General features: G+C 40.9%; 2 protein-coding genes across 2 annotated transcripts; both read right to left on the bottom strand.

The window, feature by feature from the left end:
* Window positions 1-899: 899 nt before the first annotated feature.
* LOC106564487 (zinc finger protein 625-like) lies at window positions 900-5,484 on the bottom strand. Its single transcript, XM_014130604.2, has 2 exons — window positions 4,773-5,484; window positions 900-2,660 (listed from the first exon to the last, which is right to left on the bottom strand). The coding sequence occupies exons 1-2, from the start codon at window positions 5,230-5,232 to the stop codon at window positions 1,846-1,848; spliced, it is 1,275 nt and encodes a 424-aa protein (XP_013986079.1). The 5' UTR covers window positions 5,233-5,484; the 3' UTR covers window positions 900-1,845.
* Window positions 5,485-6,880: 1,396 nt separating this feature from the next.
* On the bottom strand, window positions 6,881-12,835 carry LOC106564488 (gastrula zinc finger protein XlCGF17.1-like). Its single transcript, XM_014130606.2, has 2 exons — window positions 12,319-12,835; window positions 6,881-9,364 (listed from the first exon to the last, which is right to left on the bottom strand). The coding sequence occupies exons 1-2, from the start codon at window positions 12,620-12,622 to the stop codon at window positions 8,790-8,792; spliced, it is 879 nt and encodes a 292-aa protein (XP_013986081.1). The 5' UTR covers window positions 12,623-12,835; the 3' UTR covers window positions 6,881-8,789.
* Window positions 12,836-17,521: the final 4,686 nt, after the last annotated feature.

The following is a 17,521-nucleotide window of genomic DNA, read 5'->3' as shown; positions in this document are numbered from 1 at the left end:
AATATATCATTCATTTAAAAGTTTGAAGTTGGATGTAGCAAATTTCCCCTTTAAAGTCACACTGTTAGATGTGAACATACTATTGCCTTAAAGTCACTCTGCAAGATACAAATAATCAGTGAGCCACCAATGCAGAAAATAACAGATAGCACTTGATTATCTGTAGTGCTCGAGGAATGACACACTCACACGCACACACAAAGCCAGAGTTGGAAAATGATCATTTCTTTACAGAGAGTATGTATCACAGCCTTAAGTGTCCATGTTTGCGCAGCAATTGCTTTTTGAGTGGTGCGACCGGTAAAGACGCTTGAGGGAGGACGGTCACGTGTGTTTTGCGAAGCGGGTCCCATGTTTCCAGCCAGGTATGAGCCGGGGTAGTCACTAAAGCTACAAGCTTCACGTGCCAAGATCTAAGTGCATGTGCTTGGTTGGAGTTGAATTTTTGGAGCAACAGACCAACAACCTTTTGGTAATGATACTGTAACACACCGGTCAACGCATTTCTAGACTCACTAGAGGGCGACAGCAGAGATTTCCATGTTGTTGTCTTCACCTTTTGAGGAAAAGAAGAATCACTTGAGCCATAATTTTTTATATTTAACCTTTATTTAACTAGGCAAGTCAGTGAAGAACAAATTCTTATTTACAACGACGGCCCACACCGACCAAACCTGGACGACGCTGGGCCATTTGTGTGCCGCCCTAAGGGATTCCCAATCACGGCCGGTTGTGATACAGACTGGAATCGAACCATGGTCTGTAGTGACGCCTCTAGCGCTGAGATGCAGTGACTTAGACCACTGTGATACAGCCTGGAATGGAACCAGGGATTGTAGTGAAGCCTCTAGCACTGAGATGCAGTGGCTTAGAGCTCTGTGATACAGCCTGGAATCGAACCAGGGTGTCTGTTGTGACGCCTCTAGCACTGAGATGCAGTGCCTTAGACCGCTGTGATACAGCCTGGAATCGAACCAGGATGTCTGTAGTGACGCCTCTAGCACTGAGATGCAGTGCCTTATTCTACTGCGCCACTCAGAAGCCCATCATTCACCACTGGACGCTAATTTGAAAGAAAACCAACTGCATATTTAAATAATAGTTATTTGTAATGAATGGTTTGTTTTGTTCTTACCTCGTTTTGTGCCAGTAGGCTGTGGGTTATTCTGACAGCAGCTAGTTGACAGCAAGCAAGCTAGTCTTTTAGCTTCCCAAATCTCCCCCATGTGAAATAATAAGTTATATACATAATTAGCCACGGTAAAATATTCTTCTACTCCCCAGTGTAACCTAAAACATGATGTCAAGTTGATATGCTGCTTCAATGTATTCACACTCATATCAACTTAAAGATAAACTATGCAGAAATCGCTCCACCATTTCCTGGCTCCTAAATTCTAGCAGTTCACCTAATTTCAGCTTGTGACAAAACAAGCAGTCATTGTGTAGAGAGTCATTGTACTATCTAAACCACTGTGAAATATATTTTACACAACCCAATATTGTTCAGCTGTTTTGAAGCTGGTGTACAAAACCTAAAGTAAAAGAAACAAAAACTAAACTTCAGAACAGGGAAGCATAGAAATTGCGCACATGGAACAGATCTACAGCTTCTTGGACTTTCTTTCAATGAGACTAACAGATCTATAACTCATATTTCTGTGTGAATGTGTGTCAGGTTTGCCCAAAAAGTTACATATTGTAGGTTTAAAATACAGTGTCATTATATCACCGAGAAAAGGCAAGGAATTAACAATGTGGCAAAGTGGCAGGTCTCAATTTTCAGGGAGCACAAAAAGTACATAAAACTGAGTAAATAAATATGACTTCACACTAGGAGCATTGCTAACGTTTCTCTATGGTGTGGATTCTTTCATGTTCTTTCAATTGCCTTAATGAGGTAAAACTCTTTACGCACAGGGAGCATTGGTAAGGCTTCTCTCCTGTGTGTATTCTCTCATGCATTTTCAGGTTCCCTAACTTGGTAAAACTCTTTCCACACTGAGAACAGTGATGAGGCTTCTCACCTGTGTGTATTCTCTTGTGCATTTTTAGACTCCCTAACTCTGTAAAACTCTTTCCACACAGGGAGCAGTGGAAAGGCTTATCTCCCGTGTGTGTCCGCTCATGTTTTTTCAGGTTGCTTAACTCGGTAAAACTCTTTCCACAAAGGGAGCAGTGGAAAGGCTTCTCCCCTGTGTGTATTCTCTTGTGTATTTTCAGGCTCCCTAACTCGGTAAAAGTCTTTCCACACTGAGAACAGTGATGAGGCTTCTCGCCTGTGTGTGTCCGCTCATGCCTTTTCATGTTGCCTAACTCTGTGAAACTCTTTCCGCACAGTGAGCAGTGGAAAGGCTTCTCTCCTGTGTGTGTTCTCTCATGTGATTTCAGGTACCCTAACTTGGTAAAACTCATTCCACACTGAGAGCATTCGTAAGGCTTCTCTCCTGTGTGTATTCTCTCATGTATTTTTAGGTTCCCTAACTGGGTAAAACTCTTCCCACACTGGGAGCAGTGATGAGGCTTTGCTCCAGTGTGCGTTCTCTCATGTCTTTTCAGGTTCCCTAACTTGGTAAAACTCTTCCCGCAGTGGGAGCAGTCGTGTCGTTTTGCTGGTTTGGACGTCTCTGGCTCTGGTTCCTCTGAGTCTGATCTTTCTCCTGCCAAAGACAAACGGAAGGTTTATTTAAACAGAGAGACCTGAATAAACACTAATTGAAAACACTATTGAACTTCACTGTTGTTATGCAAATCATTTGTGGCATAAGGAAACATTTCTGGTCAAACAGCCTTATAAAACATCTACCAGAATTAGTTTGAAACGGTATTAGAAATAGGCCTGCATCAAAACAGTCTTCAAAAATATCTACCAGAAATAAACAGATGTAGAAGGGGTCTTAGAAAGAGTCTGAAAATGGATTGGAAACAGTCTGAAAAGGGATTAGAAACAGTCTGAAAAGGGATTAGAAACAGTCTGAAAAGGGATTAGAAACAGTCTGAAAAGGGATTGGAAACTAGCTGAAAAGGGATTGGAAACAAGTTGAAAAGGGATTGGAAACAAGTTGAAAAGGGATTGGAAACAAGTTGAAAAGGGATTGGAAACAGCCTGAAAAGGTATTGGAAACAGGCTGCATCAAAACAATCATGTTGAAGTAAATTCCCCTGCCAACTATTATACTTAGTTTCAGATACTTTATTTTCCTTATGTACGTTTAAAGATATTCTCCTTTACTTTTGAATACTTTTTTCTTAAAGTAGTGCTCACTAGCCAAAAGTGGTCCATGAAAATCACGTACTACGTCACATGTAGATTTGTGCACCACGATATTACTCTCTTTTTGCTCTGCTGTGGGTGCATGATGAGCCTCTTGCTAGCCATCACTCATATGGTGGGGGGCTGAAGCTCATTTGTTGAACTTGAATTGCTAGGGGGCTGGCCCACGTGGGGGGAAATGTAGGGAAAATGGCGCAGCACAACTGTCAATTTTAAACTAGGAATTTTCGTGGCTAATTGAGGTAAGATATTGATTCTTCTCATAGATTATGCATGTATGAACTACACATCGACACATCCGGCTCAAAGAGGAAGGTTTAGAAAACGCTTAGTAGTCACCAAAGTTCCGGAGCACGTCTTTAAGAAAGTAGTGGCAGTGCCTTGTCATTTTGTCACTAAAAACAAACATATCATTAAAATATTTTGAGGAGGGTGGATAATATAAGTTCACATAAGTAACAAGTAAAAGTAGACCAAACAATAACATAGTGTTTTAACTGATATTCGATTGTGTTTATGAATTATTTAGTGAATAAAAGTTATCATTCTGTTACCAAAAAAAAAAAATCAAGCCTTTTATTTCCATTTACTGTAACCAGCCCTCTCACCCACTGAGCACCGACGGACACCAGACATCCATGGACGTTGAAATACAGTATAGCAGAGCACACTAGAGTACCTGTTTAATTTACTGTATTTTACTTCACTGTACTTTACTGCACTATACTAAACTCTACTGAGCTCTACTCTACTGAACTCTACTCTACTCTACTGAGCTCTACTCTACTCTACTGAGCTCTACTGAGCTCTACTCTACTGAACTCTACTGAACTCTACTCTACTGAGCTCTACTCTACTGAACTCTACTGAACTCTACTCTACTGAGCTCTACTCTACTGAACTGAACTCTACGGAACTCTACTCTACTGAAGAGTAGAAGCAGAAGATTTGGTTGTTCTAGCTATCTGTAAGAGGCTCCAAGAGAATCTGGAAACGCAGCCACTTCGTTAATGTAAAAGTTTTAAAAAAGCATGTACCAAAGGCAGATTGCCCCTTTAACATTTTTTTTACAGTACTGAACAACACATTCAAGTGTAGGATTTCAGTTGAATAACTCTTCAAAACGACACATTAGTTGAACAACTGCAGTGTTGGTGCCCCTGTTTTAAAGACGGTTCTCACTGTAGCTGCTTTTAGCAATGCTGGTGTATTTACACCAGCGTTGCTCGCAATTGCGTTGCACAAAAAAACTGAACAGTCAGAAGCCAGAAGTGAAATAAAATTACATTTTAACTTACTGAGTTGGTGAGCTGGACGATTGGTCTTTCAAACGGGAAGAATTTGAGACAAAATAGCTAACGGAACGTATTATTAAAACAGACTTTCCAAACGTTCCAGACCCACTTTCTCTCTGCTTTCAAAATAAAAGTTATTACTTTTTTGTGCACATATGGCACAAGTGCAGGACTTTTATTTTGATAAAAGCAGATATACTCACTGGTGATCATCAGATCTTGTTCAGTCTCCTCCTCCTCTCTTTCCTCATCCTCTTTCACTCTAGAAGGCTCTTCCTCTTTTTTCAATATAATATCCTCCTCCTCTTCTTCCTTTTTGATCCTGAAAGCTTCTACCTCCTCTTCTTCTTTCACTCCAAACGGTTCTTTCAATGTGATATCCTCCTCTTCCTCCTTTTTAATTCTGAAAGCTTCTACATCCTCCTCTTCCACAATAACAGTCTCTATCCACTCTTCCTCTTTCACGCCAAACGTTTCTTTCTCCTCTTTCACTGTAACATCCTCCTCCTCTTCTTCCTCTTTTATCATTTTGAAAGCCCCTTCCTCTCCTTTCACTGTAATATCCCCCTCTTCCTCTTTCACGACAATGTTCAGCCCCAGAGCTTCTTTCTCCGTCCAACAGACCTCCTCTTCTTTACCAGAGGAGAAGCTTACTGAGCTCATGTTCGGGGATGTTAGCTAGCTAGCTAGCTAGCTAGCTAGTTAGCATTAGCGACTAGCTTAGTGCTAGTTTGACTATCAATTTCAACAAATTGTCAAATACGTTTAAGTTAACTAACGTTACTAGATACGTAAACAGAATTGTGTTTAAAACACAGAGTAATATATCCAAAATGGGCTAAAGCGCTTCAATGTTTCGCTTTTCTGTTGGCTAGCAAGATACCGAAGTGGTTAAATAAGCAGCTTTGTTGTTGAAGTCCCGTCCACTAGATTATGCGTCACCCAAGAAGCAGTCACCTGAATCTCTCAACGTCATCTGCTGATTGGAGTGGGTAACGCAGTTTAGAAAAATATTCACTGCATTGTTTATTCTGGCCAACAATGTCATAAAAAAACATTTTCTCCTTTGCCAAGATAATCCATCCACCTGACAGGTCAAATACAGTGAAAACAGAGAAATCAAGCACAGAGAGACAGATTTCTCTGGTTTCACAGTATTTGATTTTGCTTTCTGTCTTATTTTGTCTCTATAAAGTGTGCTGTGTAAACAATTACTATTCTAGCATTAATTCATAATGTACATACAGTGAGGGAAAAAAGTATTTGAGCCCCTGCTTATTTTGTATGTTTGCCCACTGACAAAGAAATGATCAGTCTATAATTTTAATGGTAGGTTTATTTGAACAGTGAGAGACGGAATAACAACAAAAAAATCCAGAACAACGCATGTCAAAAATGTCATAAATTGATTTGCATTTTAATGAGAGAAATAAGTATTTGACCCCCAAAGCATAATGTTTCCATCTCCATGTTTGACGGTGGAGATGGTGTTATTGGGGTCATAGGCAGCATTCCTCCTCCTCCAAACACGGCGAGTTGAGTTGATGTCAAAGAGCTCCATTTGTGTTGTAGTCATCTGACCACAACACTTTCACCCAGTTGTCCTCTGAATCATTCAGATGTTCATTGGCAAACTTCAGACGGGCATGTATATGTGCTTTCTGGAGCAGGGGGACCTTGCGGGCGCTGCAGGATTTCAGTCCTTCACGGCGTTGTGTGTTACCAATTGTTTTCTTGGTGACTATGGTCCCAGCTGCCTTGAGATCATTGACAAGACACTCCCGTGTAGTTCTGGGCTGATTCCTCACCGTTCTCATGATCAGTGCAACTCCACAAGGTGAGATCTTGCATGGATCTTACACTCCCTTTAAGAGTGTGCTCCTAATCTCAGCTCGTTACCTGTATAAAAGACACCTGGGAGCCAGAAATCTTTCTGATTGAGAGGGGGTCAAATACTTATTTCCCTCATTAAAATGCAAATCAATTTCTAACATTTCTAACATGCGTTTTTCTGGATTTTTTTGTTGTTATTCTGTCTCTCACTGTGCAAATAAACCTACCATTAAAATTATAGACTGATCATTTCTTTGTCAGTGGGCAAACGTACAAAATCAGCAGGGGATCAAATACTTTTTTCCCCCACTGTATATACAATTTAGCAGATGGTTTAATCCAAAGCGATTTACAGTCATGCGTGCATACATTTTTACATATGGGTGGTCCCGGAAATCTAACCCTCTATCCCGGTGTTGCAATGCTCTACCAAGATGCATGACAAGGGTTATAAATGCTTTATGAAGCCTCAATTTAATATGATTTATAAAGCCTTTATTAAGTGGTGCTTATGCCAACATTTATAAAGCACTGGTTTATGTCATATTTCACATAGTGGGTTATGTCACATTTTGACATTGGTGGTTATGTCACACAGTTATGCCACATTTATGAACCCTTTATAACATTTACATTTACATTACATTTTAGTCATTTAGCATACGCTCTTATCCAGAGCGACTTACAGTAGTGAATGCATACATTTCATTTCATTTCATGCATTTCTTTTTTTTTTGTAAAGCATGAAATAAGGATCTAGATGCTTTGTGACACAGTCATGTAGTGTTTATGAAGGATTTATGAACCCTCTATAAGCAGTAGGTAATTTAAAACGGGACCCATTTATCTTTGTTTCATAGTACAGTTTCTTCTTCTTTAGTTTAGTTTTAGTCACATGACTTGTCAATTTACAGTAGGTTTGCCAATTGGCTGTGCAGCCAGACTTATCTGCCATTCCTTTTGCATCATCCTTCTCAACCATACCATTTTTCAATTCCTCATCAATCCACAAGGTTTGGACAGATTTTACAGTCGTTTTCTTAATGGGTGCGTGCTTACTGGTAACTGGGATATGAAATGTCATAAATGTGTCAAGGGCAGCGTCTGGTTGCTCGTCATTACACACCACAGACCAACAAATATTATTTACATCTTCAACATAGGAATCACTACAAAACCTCTTGTATTACCTCTTATACACTATGTTAGGCCCAGCCTCTACTTTTCCTACATATGGCTCCTATATTGTGATCACTACATCCGATGGATTTGGATACTGCTTTAAAGCAGATTTCTGCAGCATTAGTAAAGATGTGATCAATACATGTGGATGATTTCATTACTGTGCTGTTTGTAAATACCCTGGCAGGTTGACTGATAACCTGAACCAGGATGCAGGCACTAGTTACAGTTGGAAGCGTTTTCTTGAGTGAACAGCTTGATGAAAACCAGTAAATATTTAGTCACCCAGAAAATATACCTCTGTTGACATCGCATACATTACCAAGCATTTTACACGTTATCCAGATACTGACTGTTAGCACTTGGTGGTCTATAGCAACTTCCCACAAGAATGGGCTTTAGGTGAGGCAGGTGAACCTGTAGCCATAGTACTTCCACAGCATTTGACATCCGATCCTCTCTGAGCTTAACAGGAATATGACTGAGTATAAACATTGGAATTTCTGTCTCTTCTATAGAGGTCGTAACCATGTATTGCTACCATTGGTTCATCAAAGCTATTCTCTAAGTGAATTTCAGAGACAGTATATGAATGTTATCTGTTGACTTACTGATTTCATGACCCTTGTTTCTAAGGCTACACGTGTTAATGTGGACTATTTGTAGCACTTTTCTCAGATTCGAATTGTTACAAGCATTTCGCTACACCCACAATAACATCTGCTAAACACGTGTATGTGACAAATAAAATTTGATCTGGGAAGTAGACATGCTCATGTTATTAATGTTAGTGCAGGGTGATATGCACACAGTGGACTTCTTACGAGGGCAAACCGTCTCAGTGTTAATAGTATAATTCTGGTTTATAGGCACATGATTGCTGCATACAATAGCTGTTGAATTGACAGAGGCACTCAGGGGAGTTAGAGGAACATAAATTGCATAAGGGAATAGACTCTGATTTTATTATAAACAATATGATTTAATGTGGCATAACCAAAAACACAAATTCTCAGTCAAAAACATAAGTCAGAACATAGCCTCTCTATTCTCTCATGTGACTTCTGGTCCTCTGACTGGGAAAATGTCTTTCCACAATGAGAGCAGTGGTATGTCTTTCCTCCAGAGTGTCTACTTTTATGCATTTTCAGGCTCCCTAACTGAGTAAAACTATTTCCACAGTGGGATCAGTGGTAGGGCTTTTCTCATTTGTGTGTCCTCTTATGTCTTTTCAGGCTCCGTAACTGAGTAAAACTCTTTCCACAGTGGGAGCAGTGGAAAGACTTTTCCTCTGTGTGTGTCATCTCATGAGATTTTAGGTACTGTGATCGTAAAAATCTCTTGTCGCACTTGGAGCATTGGTAGGGCTTTTCTCCTGTGTGTATTCCTTCATGCCTATTCAGGTTTCCTATCTGGGTAAAACTATGATCACACTGGGAACATTGGAAAGGCTTCTCTCCTGTGTGTATTGTCTTGTGTGTTTTCAGGCTCCCTAACTGAGTAAATCTCTTTCCACACTGAGAGCAGTGGTAGGTCTTCCTCCCTTCTTTGTGTATTCCTTCATGCCTTTTCAGGCTCCCTATCTGGGTAAAACTCTTATCACACTGGGAACATTGGAAAGGCTTCTCTCCTGTGTGTGCCATCTCATGACGTTTTAGGTTCCCTAACGTAGAAAAACTGTTTCCACATTGAGAGCAGTGGTGTGGTCCTGCTGGTTTGGGCGTCTCTGGGTCTGGTTCTCCTAAAGGACTCTTCTCGCTGTCAGAGTCTGGTCTCTCTCCTGCCAAAGACAGAGTATTTGGTTAAACAGAGAGACCTGACTGAAACCTCTATTAAATAAAACTGTCTTCCTATTAGGTTTAATCTAGACTAGATCCCTCACTAACCTCAGGCCAGTCTTTGCAACATTTCATAAAATTCAGTCATGTTATAGGCTGCATTTTGTTTCCTTGATATTGTTTTGCTGGTGGTCCATTTTACAGTGCCTATAGAAAATCTACACCCCTTCGAATTTCTTTTTCCAATTTTTTTTGCGCAAGAAAGTGGGATTGAAACAGATGTAATTGCAATTCGTTTTGTCATTGATCTACACAGATACTCCATAATGTCAAAGTGAAAAGAACATTCTAGAAATAAAAGGTTGCATAAGTATTCAGTCCCTTTGTTTATAAGTACAATGTAGCTTAACAAATCACATAATAAGTTACATGGACTCTTTGTGAAATAATAGGGGTTGACATGATTGTTGAATGACTAACCCTTCTTCTGTAAGGTCCCTCAGTCAAGTATTACATATCAAGCACAGATTCAACTACAAAGACCAGGGAACTTTTCAAAAGCCTCAAAGAAGCACAGTGATTAGTAGATGGGTAACAATAACAAATCAGACATTGAATATATACTTAAGCACGGTCAAGTTAATAATGATGCTGTGGATGATGTATTAAACCCCCAGACATATCAAAGATGCAGTCGTCCTTCTGAACTGAGCTGCAGACAGGAAGGAAACGGCTTAGGGATGTCACCATGAGGCCATTAGTCAGGTGGTCTCAATTAAATAGAGTAGGCTATATGCATGGGTGTAGAAGCACGGGGCAGATATCTTTACAAGGAAATTTGTATCTATAGGGATGTCACCATGAGGCCACTGGTGATTTTAAAACAGCTCTGGAGTTCAATGGCTGTGATGGGAGGAGACTGAGGATGGATCAACAAAATTGTAGTGATTTAAATGACAGAGTGAAAATAAGAACACAAATATACAGAATACAAATATTCCAAAACATCCATCTTGTATGCAACAAGGCACTAAACAAATACCGGGAAAAAACAGCAAAGGAATACACTTTTTGGCCTAAATACAAAGCCTTATGTTTGGGTAAAATCCAACAGCACATCACTGAGTACCTGCCTCATTATCTTTCAAGCATGGTGGTGGCTGCATCATGCTATGTGTATGTCTGACACCTGGCAAAGACTAGGGAGTTTTTCTGGATTTTTCAGGATGAAAATAAATGGGGATGGAGCTAAGCACAGACAAAATCCTAGAGGAAAACCTGCTTCAGTCTGCTTTACACCAGAGACAGGGAGAGGAATTCACCTTTCAGCAGGACAATATCCTACAACACTAAAGCCCAAATCTTCCCTGGAGTTGCTAACCAAGAAGACAGTGAATGTTCCATAGTTACAGTTTTGACTTAAATCTGCTAGACAATCTCAACAGTATTACAGGGCTACATCCTCTTTAACCTTTTTAACATGTTGCTGATTGAAAATTAAAAAATTAAAAATATTCTAATATCACAATTGGATTTTATTCTCCACCCCCCCTGAGTTAATACTTGGTAGATGCACCTTTGGCGGCCATTACAGCTGTGTATCATTTGGAATAAGATTCTACCAACTTCTCACAACTCTTAGGGCAACATACACTGAGTGTACAAAACATTAAGAACACCTTCCTAATATTGAGTTGCACCCACTTTTGCCCTCAGAACAGCTTCAATTAGTCGGGGCATGGGACTCTACAAGGTGTCAAAAGTGTTCCACATGGATGCTGGCCCATGTTGACGCCAATGTTTCCCACAGTTGTGTCAAGTTGGCTGGATGTCTTTCTTGATACACACTGGAAACTGCTGAGAGTGAAAAACCCAGCAGCGTTGCAGTTCTTGACACAAACCGGTGTGCCTGGCACCTACTTATTTTAAAAAGTATTTGTTCCCATATTCCTAGCACGCAATGACAACATTAAGCTTGTGGCTCTACAAACTTGTTGGATGCATTTGCTGTTTGTTTTGGTTGTGTTTCAGATTATTTTGTATCCAAAGTAATTCATATTATACTTTATATCCAGAATCTCGCAAACCCACTAGTCTGTCAGCAGCGGTGTCTAGTTGCCTACTTGTATAGCCACCTGCTGTTGGTCTGCTGAGCCCGACTCCGAGCTGGGGTAGTTTGTTTCACGTCTCAGTGGCCCTCGAACTGTCCCAGGACAGGGCGAGAGCATGGAGTGGTGAATGTACTGCTAAACGCGTGGGTATAATTTGTGGAGCGTTCCAACAGGAATCTGTTCCAAAATCTTCGTAAAGTACAAGGTTGCCAACAAACAACGCATACAAATTAGCATGAATAATTCACCTAGCTAACTAACTAGCTGCCGAATAGGCATCAACTCACCACGTAGTTTATTCTTACTGTTTGTCCGTAGGCTACCAGAGTGAGGACAGACATTTTTCGGAATAAACTCCTTACCCAGTATCCTATTCTGCCACTATACAACTTTGTATGAGCTGTTTGTTGGCAACCTTGTTATTTACAACGTTTTTGGAACAGATTCCTGTTGGAATGTACCACAAATTATACCCACCCCTGCAAAAACTAACGTAGCAGGCGTAAAAGAAACGCAACATGCTGCTAACAAGGCAAATCCGGGGGGGGGCGCAGTCAAACATAACTTACAAACAACTGTTCATGATTCCACTCATTGGCTAAGAGGCAGACGCAATAAGAACTCAGATCAAGAATATAAACGTTCTGAGCTCTGATCAACACTGGGAACGCAATAAGTGGGTAAACGCCAGTTAACAAAATAAAAATGTGTTGAAACAGTGCTTACAGTCCGCTACATCCCTGGTTTTAATGTCTGAATTCCATGGTTCCATCTGCGGATTTGATAAAACACACATTAGTTCAACAAGTGTTGAGTTTTTGCCCTGTTTTTAAACCAGTACTCACTGATGTTAATCAGGTCTTCTGTCTCCTCTTCCTCCACCCCCAATACGTCTTCCTCCTCCTCTTTTATTGAGATAGCCTCCTCTTCCTCTTTCACTGCAAAAGGTTCTTCCTCTTTCAATATGATAGCATCCTCTTCCTCCTGTTTTATTCTGAAAGCTTCCTCCTCTTCTTTCACTGTAATATTCTCCTCTTCTTCTTTTACGACAATGTTCAGACCCAGAGCTTCTTTCTCCGACCAGCAGCCCTCCTCTTCTTTAGCAGGAGGGGAGTAGCTTAGTGAGCTCATGGTCAGGGACGTTAGCATTAGCGACAAGCCTAGTGCTAGGCTCAGTATCAAACTTAACACGTTTTTTGCAAAGTTAACAAGCAAATTACTTTTAAGTAAACCAGTAGATACGTAAACATAATTGTGTTTAAAACACCTAGATTGATATACGAAAAAATTGCCAAAGAAAGGCTAGCGAGGTGGTTGAATCAATAGCCTTGTTGCTGTTGAAGAAGCGTCCCGTCCACTCGATTATACGTCACGCAAGAGGCATCAACTGAAAGACTTAAGTCGCCATCTGCTGACTGGAGTGAGTAACGAAGATTAGACAAATATTCACTACGTTGTTTATTCTGTCGTGAGTCATTGCAAAACAACCAGATCTCATGTTCTCTTACTTCTTACCAGTACTTTTCTCTATGCAATGACATCATTTAAAATTTTATTTGTAATGTAATATTATCTTATGTTGTCTATAACAGTTGTGTAAACTGTCATGTATTTATTTGTTTTATGTGTATCCCAGGATGAGTTGCTGCTGCAATAGCTAATGGGGATCCTAATAAAGTTAACACACTTAGACCTGAGGCATACAGAAGAAAGCAGGGTCAATGAGTTAGCCAGCTTACTTGCCTAAATATTCTGAGGGGAAAAAAATAAAAATACAAGCTTGAAATTGACTCAACCAAAAACGTTTTGTAATGAACCAGAAAATCAGTAGTTATTTGGGGTTCTTTATCAAAGTTAGCCGTCTTATTGATACTCCTCTGAAAAAGCCACATTATGTAAGATAAAATATGCAAATGTAAACAGAGCAAATGCAAATAGCACTTGATTAACACATATGCACAAACACACACACACACTGCCAGAGTTTGATACATTCACCTCAATGTGTATTTAGACAGGGAAGCTAAATTACAGAATGGCACCTTTTATTTAAAGAAAGTTTTCATCTGTTTTACCGTTTAAAATAAAATGAGGGCATTCTATGGATCTAGTCCATGTGAAGTCATGAGGACAAATTAATTTATGATGTATTCATGTCTGGTACCATACTCCTCTGTCACTGACCACATCAAGCTTTTGAGTCTAAAAAAAAAACGTGTTGGATGTATTTGCAGTTTGTTTTGGTTGTGTTTTGGATTATATTTTGCCCAATAGGCCTTAAAAATGGTGAATAACATATTGGAGTCACTTTTATTGTAATTTTATTGTGAGAATAGATGATGTTTCTGAACACTTCTATACTGAACAAAAATATAAACGCAACATGCAACAATTGTACTGAGTTAAAGTTCAAATAAGGAAATCAGTCAATGCAAATAAATTAATTAGGACCTAATCTATAGATTTCACATAACTGGGCAGGGGCACAGCCATGGGTGGGCCTGGGAGGGCATAGGCCCACCCACTTGGGAGCCAGGCCCAGCCAATCAGAATGAGTTTTTCCCCACAAAAGGGCTTCATTACGGACAGAAATACTCCTCAGTTTCATCAACTGTCCGGGTGGCTGGTCTCAGACAATCCCGCAGGTGAAGAAGCTGGATGTGGAGGTCCGTTTGGACGTTCTGCCAAATTATTTAAAACAAGAAATGGTAGAGAAATTAACATTAAATTCTCTGGCAACAGCTCCAGTGGAGATTCCTGCAGTCAGCATGCCAATTGCACACTCCCTCAAAATTTGAGACATGTGGCATTGTGTTGTGTGACAAAACTGCACATTTTAGAGTGGCCTTTTATTGTCCCCAGCACAAGCTGCTTGTCACGCTCTGACCTATGAGAGCTGTTTTTTCTCTGGTTAGTTAGGTCAGGGTGTGATATGGGTGGGCAGTCTGTTTTTTGTTTCTATGTTTTGTTCTTGTTTTTCTATTTCTAGGTTGAGTTTTGGATGATCTCCAATTAGAGGCAGCTGGTTCGTGTTGTCTCTAATTGGAGATCATATTTAAGTTGGGGTTCGTCTATGGGGTTTTGTGGGTAGTTGTTTTCCGTTTTGTGAGTATCACCTGACGGAACTGTTGGCTGTTGTTTTGTTTAAGTGTTATCATTAAAGTTAAGTATGAGCACTCTACAGGCCGCGCCTTGGTCCCCTTTATATGACCCCTGTTACACTGCTGATCATCCTTGAGATTTTTCTACAACTTGGTTGGAGTCCACCTGTGGTAAATTCAATTGATTGGACATGATTTGGAAAAGCACACCCTGTCTATATAAGGTCCCACAGTTGACAGTGCATGTCAGAGCAAAAACCAAGCCATGAGGTCGAGGGAATTGTCCATAGAGCCCAGAGACAGGATTATGTAGAGGCACAGATCTGGGGAAGGTACAAAAACCTTTCTGCAGCATTGAAGGTCCCCAAGAACACAGTGGCTTCCATCCCTCTTAAATGGAAGAAGTTTGGAATCACCAAGTCTTCCTAGAGCTGGCTGCCCGGCCAAACTGAGCAATGGGGGCGAAGGGCCTTGGTCAGGGAGGTGGCCAAGAACCTGATGGTCACTCTGACAGAGCTCCAGAGTTCCTCTGTGGAGATGGGAGAACCTTCCAGAAGGACAACCATCTCTGCAGCACTCCAATAATCAGGCCTTTATGGTAGAGTGGCTAGACGGAAGCCAATCCTCAGTAAAAGGCACATGACAGCCCACTTGGAGATTGCCAAAAGGCTCCAAAAGGACTCTCAGAACATGAGAAACAAGATTCTCTGGTTCTGATGAAACCAAGATTGAACTCTGTGGCCTGAATGCCAAGTGTCACGTCTGGAGAAAACCAGGCACCGCTCATCACCTGGCCAATACAATCCCTACAGTGAAGCATGGTGGTGGCAGCATCATGCTGAGGGGATGTTTTCAGCGGCAGGGACTGGGAGACTAGTCAGGATCGAGGGAAAGATGAACGGAGCAAAGTACAGAGAGATTCTTGATGAAAACCTGCTCCAGAGCACTCAGGACCTCAGACTAAGGCAAAGGTTCACCATCCAACAGGACAACGACCCTAAGCACACAGCCAAGACAATGCAGGAGTGGCTTCAGGAGAAGTCTGAATGTCCTTGAGTGGCCCAGCCAGAGCCTAGGCTTGAACCCAATCAAACGTCTCTGGAGAGACCTGAAAATAGCTGTGCAGCGATGCTCCCCATCCAACCTGACAAAGCTTGAGAGGATCTGCAGAGAACAATGGGAGAAACTCCCCAAATACAGGTGTGCCAAGCTTGTAGCGTCATACCCAAGAAGACTCGAGGCTGTAATCGCTGCCAAAGGGGCTTCAACAAAGTGCTGAGTAAACGGTCTGAATACTTATGTAAATGTCATATTTCAGTTTTGTTGTGTATATATACATTTGCAACAATTTCTAAAAACCTCTTTTTGCTTTGTCATTATGGGTTATTCTGTGTAGATTGATGAGGGGGAAAAACTATTTAATCCATTTTAGAGTAAGGCTGTGGGCCTCCTGAGTGTTGCAGCGGTCTATGAGACTGCATCACAGTGCTTGAGGCGTCACTACAGACCCGGGTTCGTTCCCGGGCTGTGTCACAACTGGCCATGACAGGGAGTAACGTAGGGCGGGGCACAATTGGCTCATCGTCGTCCGGGTTAGGGGAGGGTTTGGCCGGGGGTGCTTTACTTGGCTCATCCCACTCTAGCGACTCCTTGTGGCGGGCCGGGCTCCTGCAGGCTGACTTCGGTTGTCAGTTGAACAGTGTTTCCTCCGACACATGGTGCAGCTGGCTTCCGGTTTAAGCGGGCGGGTGTTAAGGAGCGCGGTTTGGTGGGTGATGTGGGTGACTCGACCTTCGCCTCTCTCGAGCCCATTTGGGAGTTGCAGCGATGAAACAAGATAGTAATTGGATATCACGAAATTGGGGAGAAAAGTGGGTAAAATAAACAATTAAAAAAATGAATAAGGCTGTAACAAATGTGGGAAAAGTGAAGGAGTCTGAATACATTCTGAATGCAGACGCAGGTACAGCAACAGAATAATACGGGGTGGAGAGAGACATCAGACAAGACACAGAGAGAAGAATAGGGGATGGAGAGAGACACCAGACAAGACAGAGACAGCAACAGAAGAATTAGATATGACGGAGAGAGACACCAGAACAGGTCATAACAGAAGGAGACAGTAACAAACGAGAGCCTGAGACAGCAACAGACAAGACAGAGAAAGTGACAGAAGAGGGTAGATGGAGAGAGAAAAGAGGTGGGTTGATCAGTGACAGCAACAGAAAAGGGTAGATGGAGAGACAGAAACAGACAAGACAGAGACAGCAACAGAAGAGGGTAGATGGAGAGAGACAGAAACAGACAAGACAGAGACAGCAACAGAAGAAGGTAGATGGATAGAGACAGAAACAGACAACACAGAGACAGCAACAGAAGAGGGTAGACTAGAGAGACAGAAACAGACGATCCCACCATGTTGAGGGAACAAATAGAGACATTAAGCTTAGAATCAAGAAATGCTACTATTCATCTATTTAATCATTCACATTTAGTAATATTCAAATTAGGTAGTCAAATTCAATTAGCAATATCCAAATCATGTAGTCAAATTCAATTAGCAATATTCAAATAATGTAATCAAATTAGCAATATTCAAACCACGTAATCAAATTAAATTAGCAATATTCAAATTATGTAGTCAAATTCAATTAGCAATATTCAAATCACGTAATCAAATGAAATTAGCAATATGCAAATTAGGTATCCAACCAAATGTAATCAAATTAATTTCCCAATATCCAAATCATTTACAAAATACAATTCAATCAATCAATCAATCACATTTATTTATAAAGCCCTTTTTACGTCAGCCGATGTCACAAAGTGTTATACAGAATCCCAGCCTAAATCCCCAAACAGCAAGCAACGCAGATGTTCCTAGCACGGTGGCAAGGAAAAACTCCCTAGAAAGAGGTTAAGGTAAGACTCAAAGGATAAATTTGAT

This window comes from Salmo salar, chromosome ssa02 (assembly GCF_905237065.1).
Source record: "Salmo salar chromosome ssa02, Ssal_v3.1, whole genome shotgun sequence".
Lineage (NCBI taxonomy): Eukaryota > Metazoa > Chordata > Actinopteri > Salmoniformes > Salmonidae > Salmo > Salmo salar.
The sequence above is the reverse complement of the archived record's forward strand: the minus strand, read 5'-3'. Positions and strand labels throughout refer to the sequence as shown.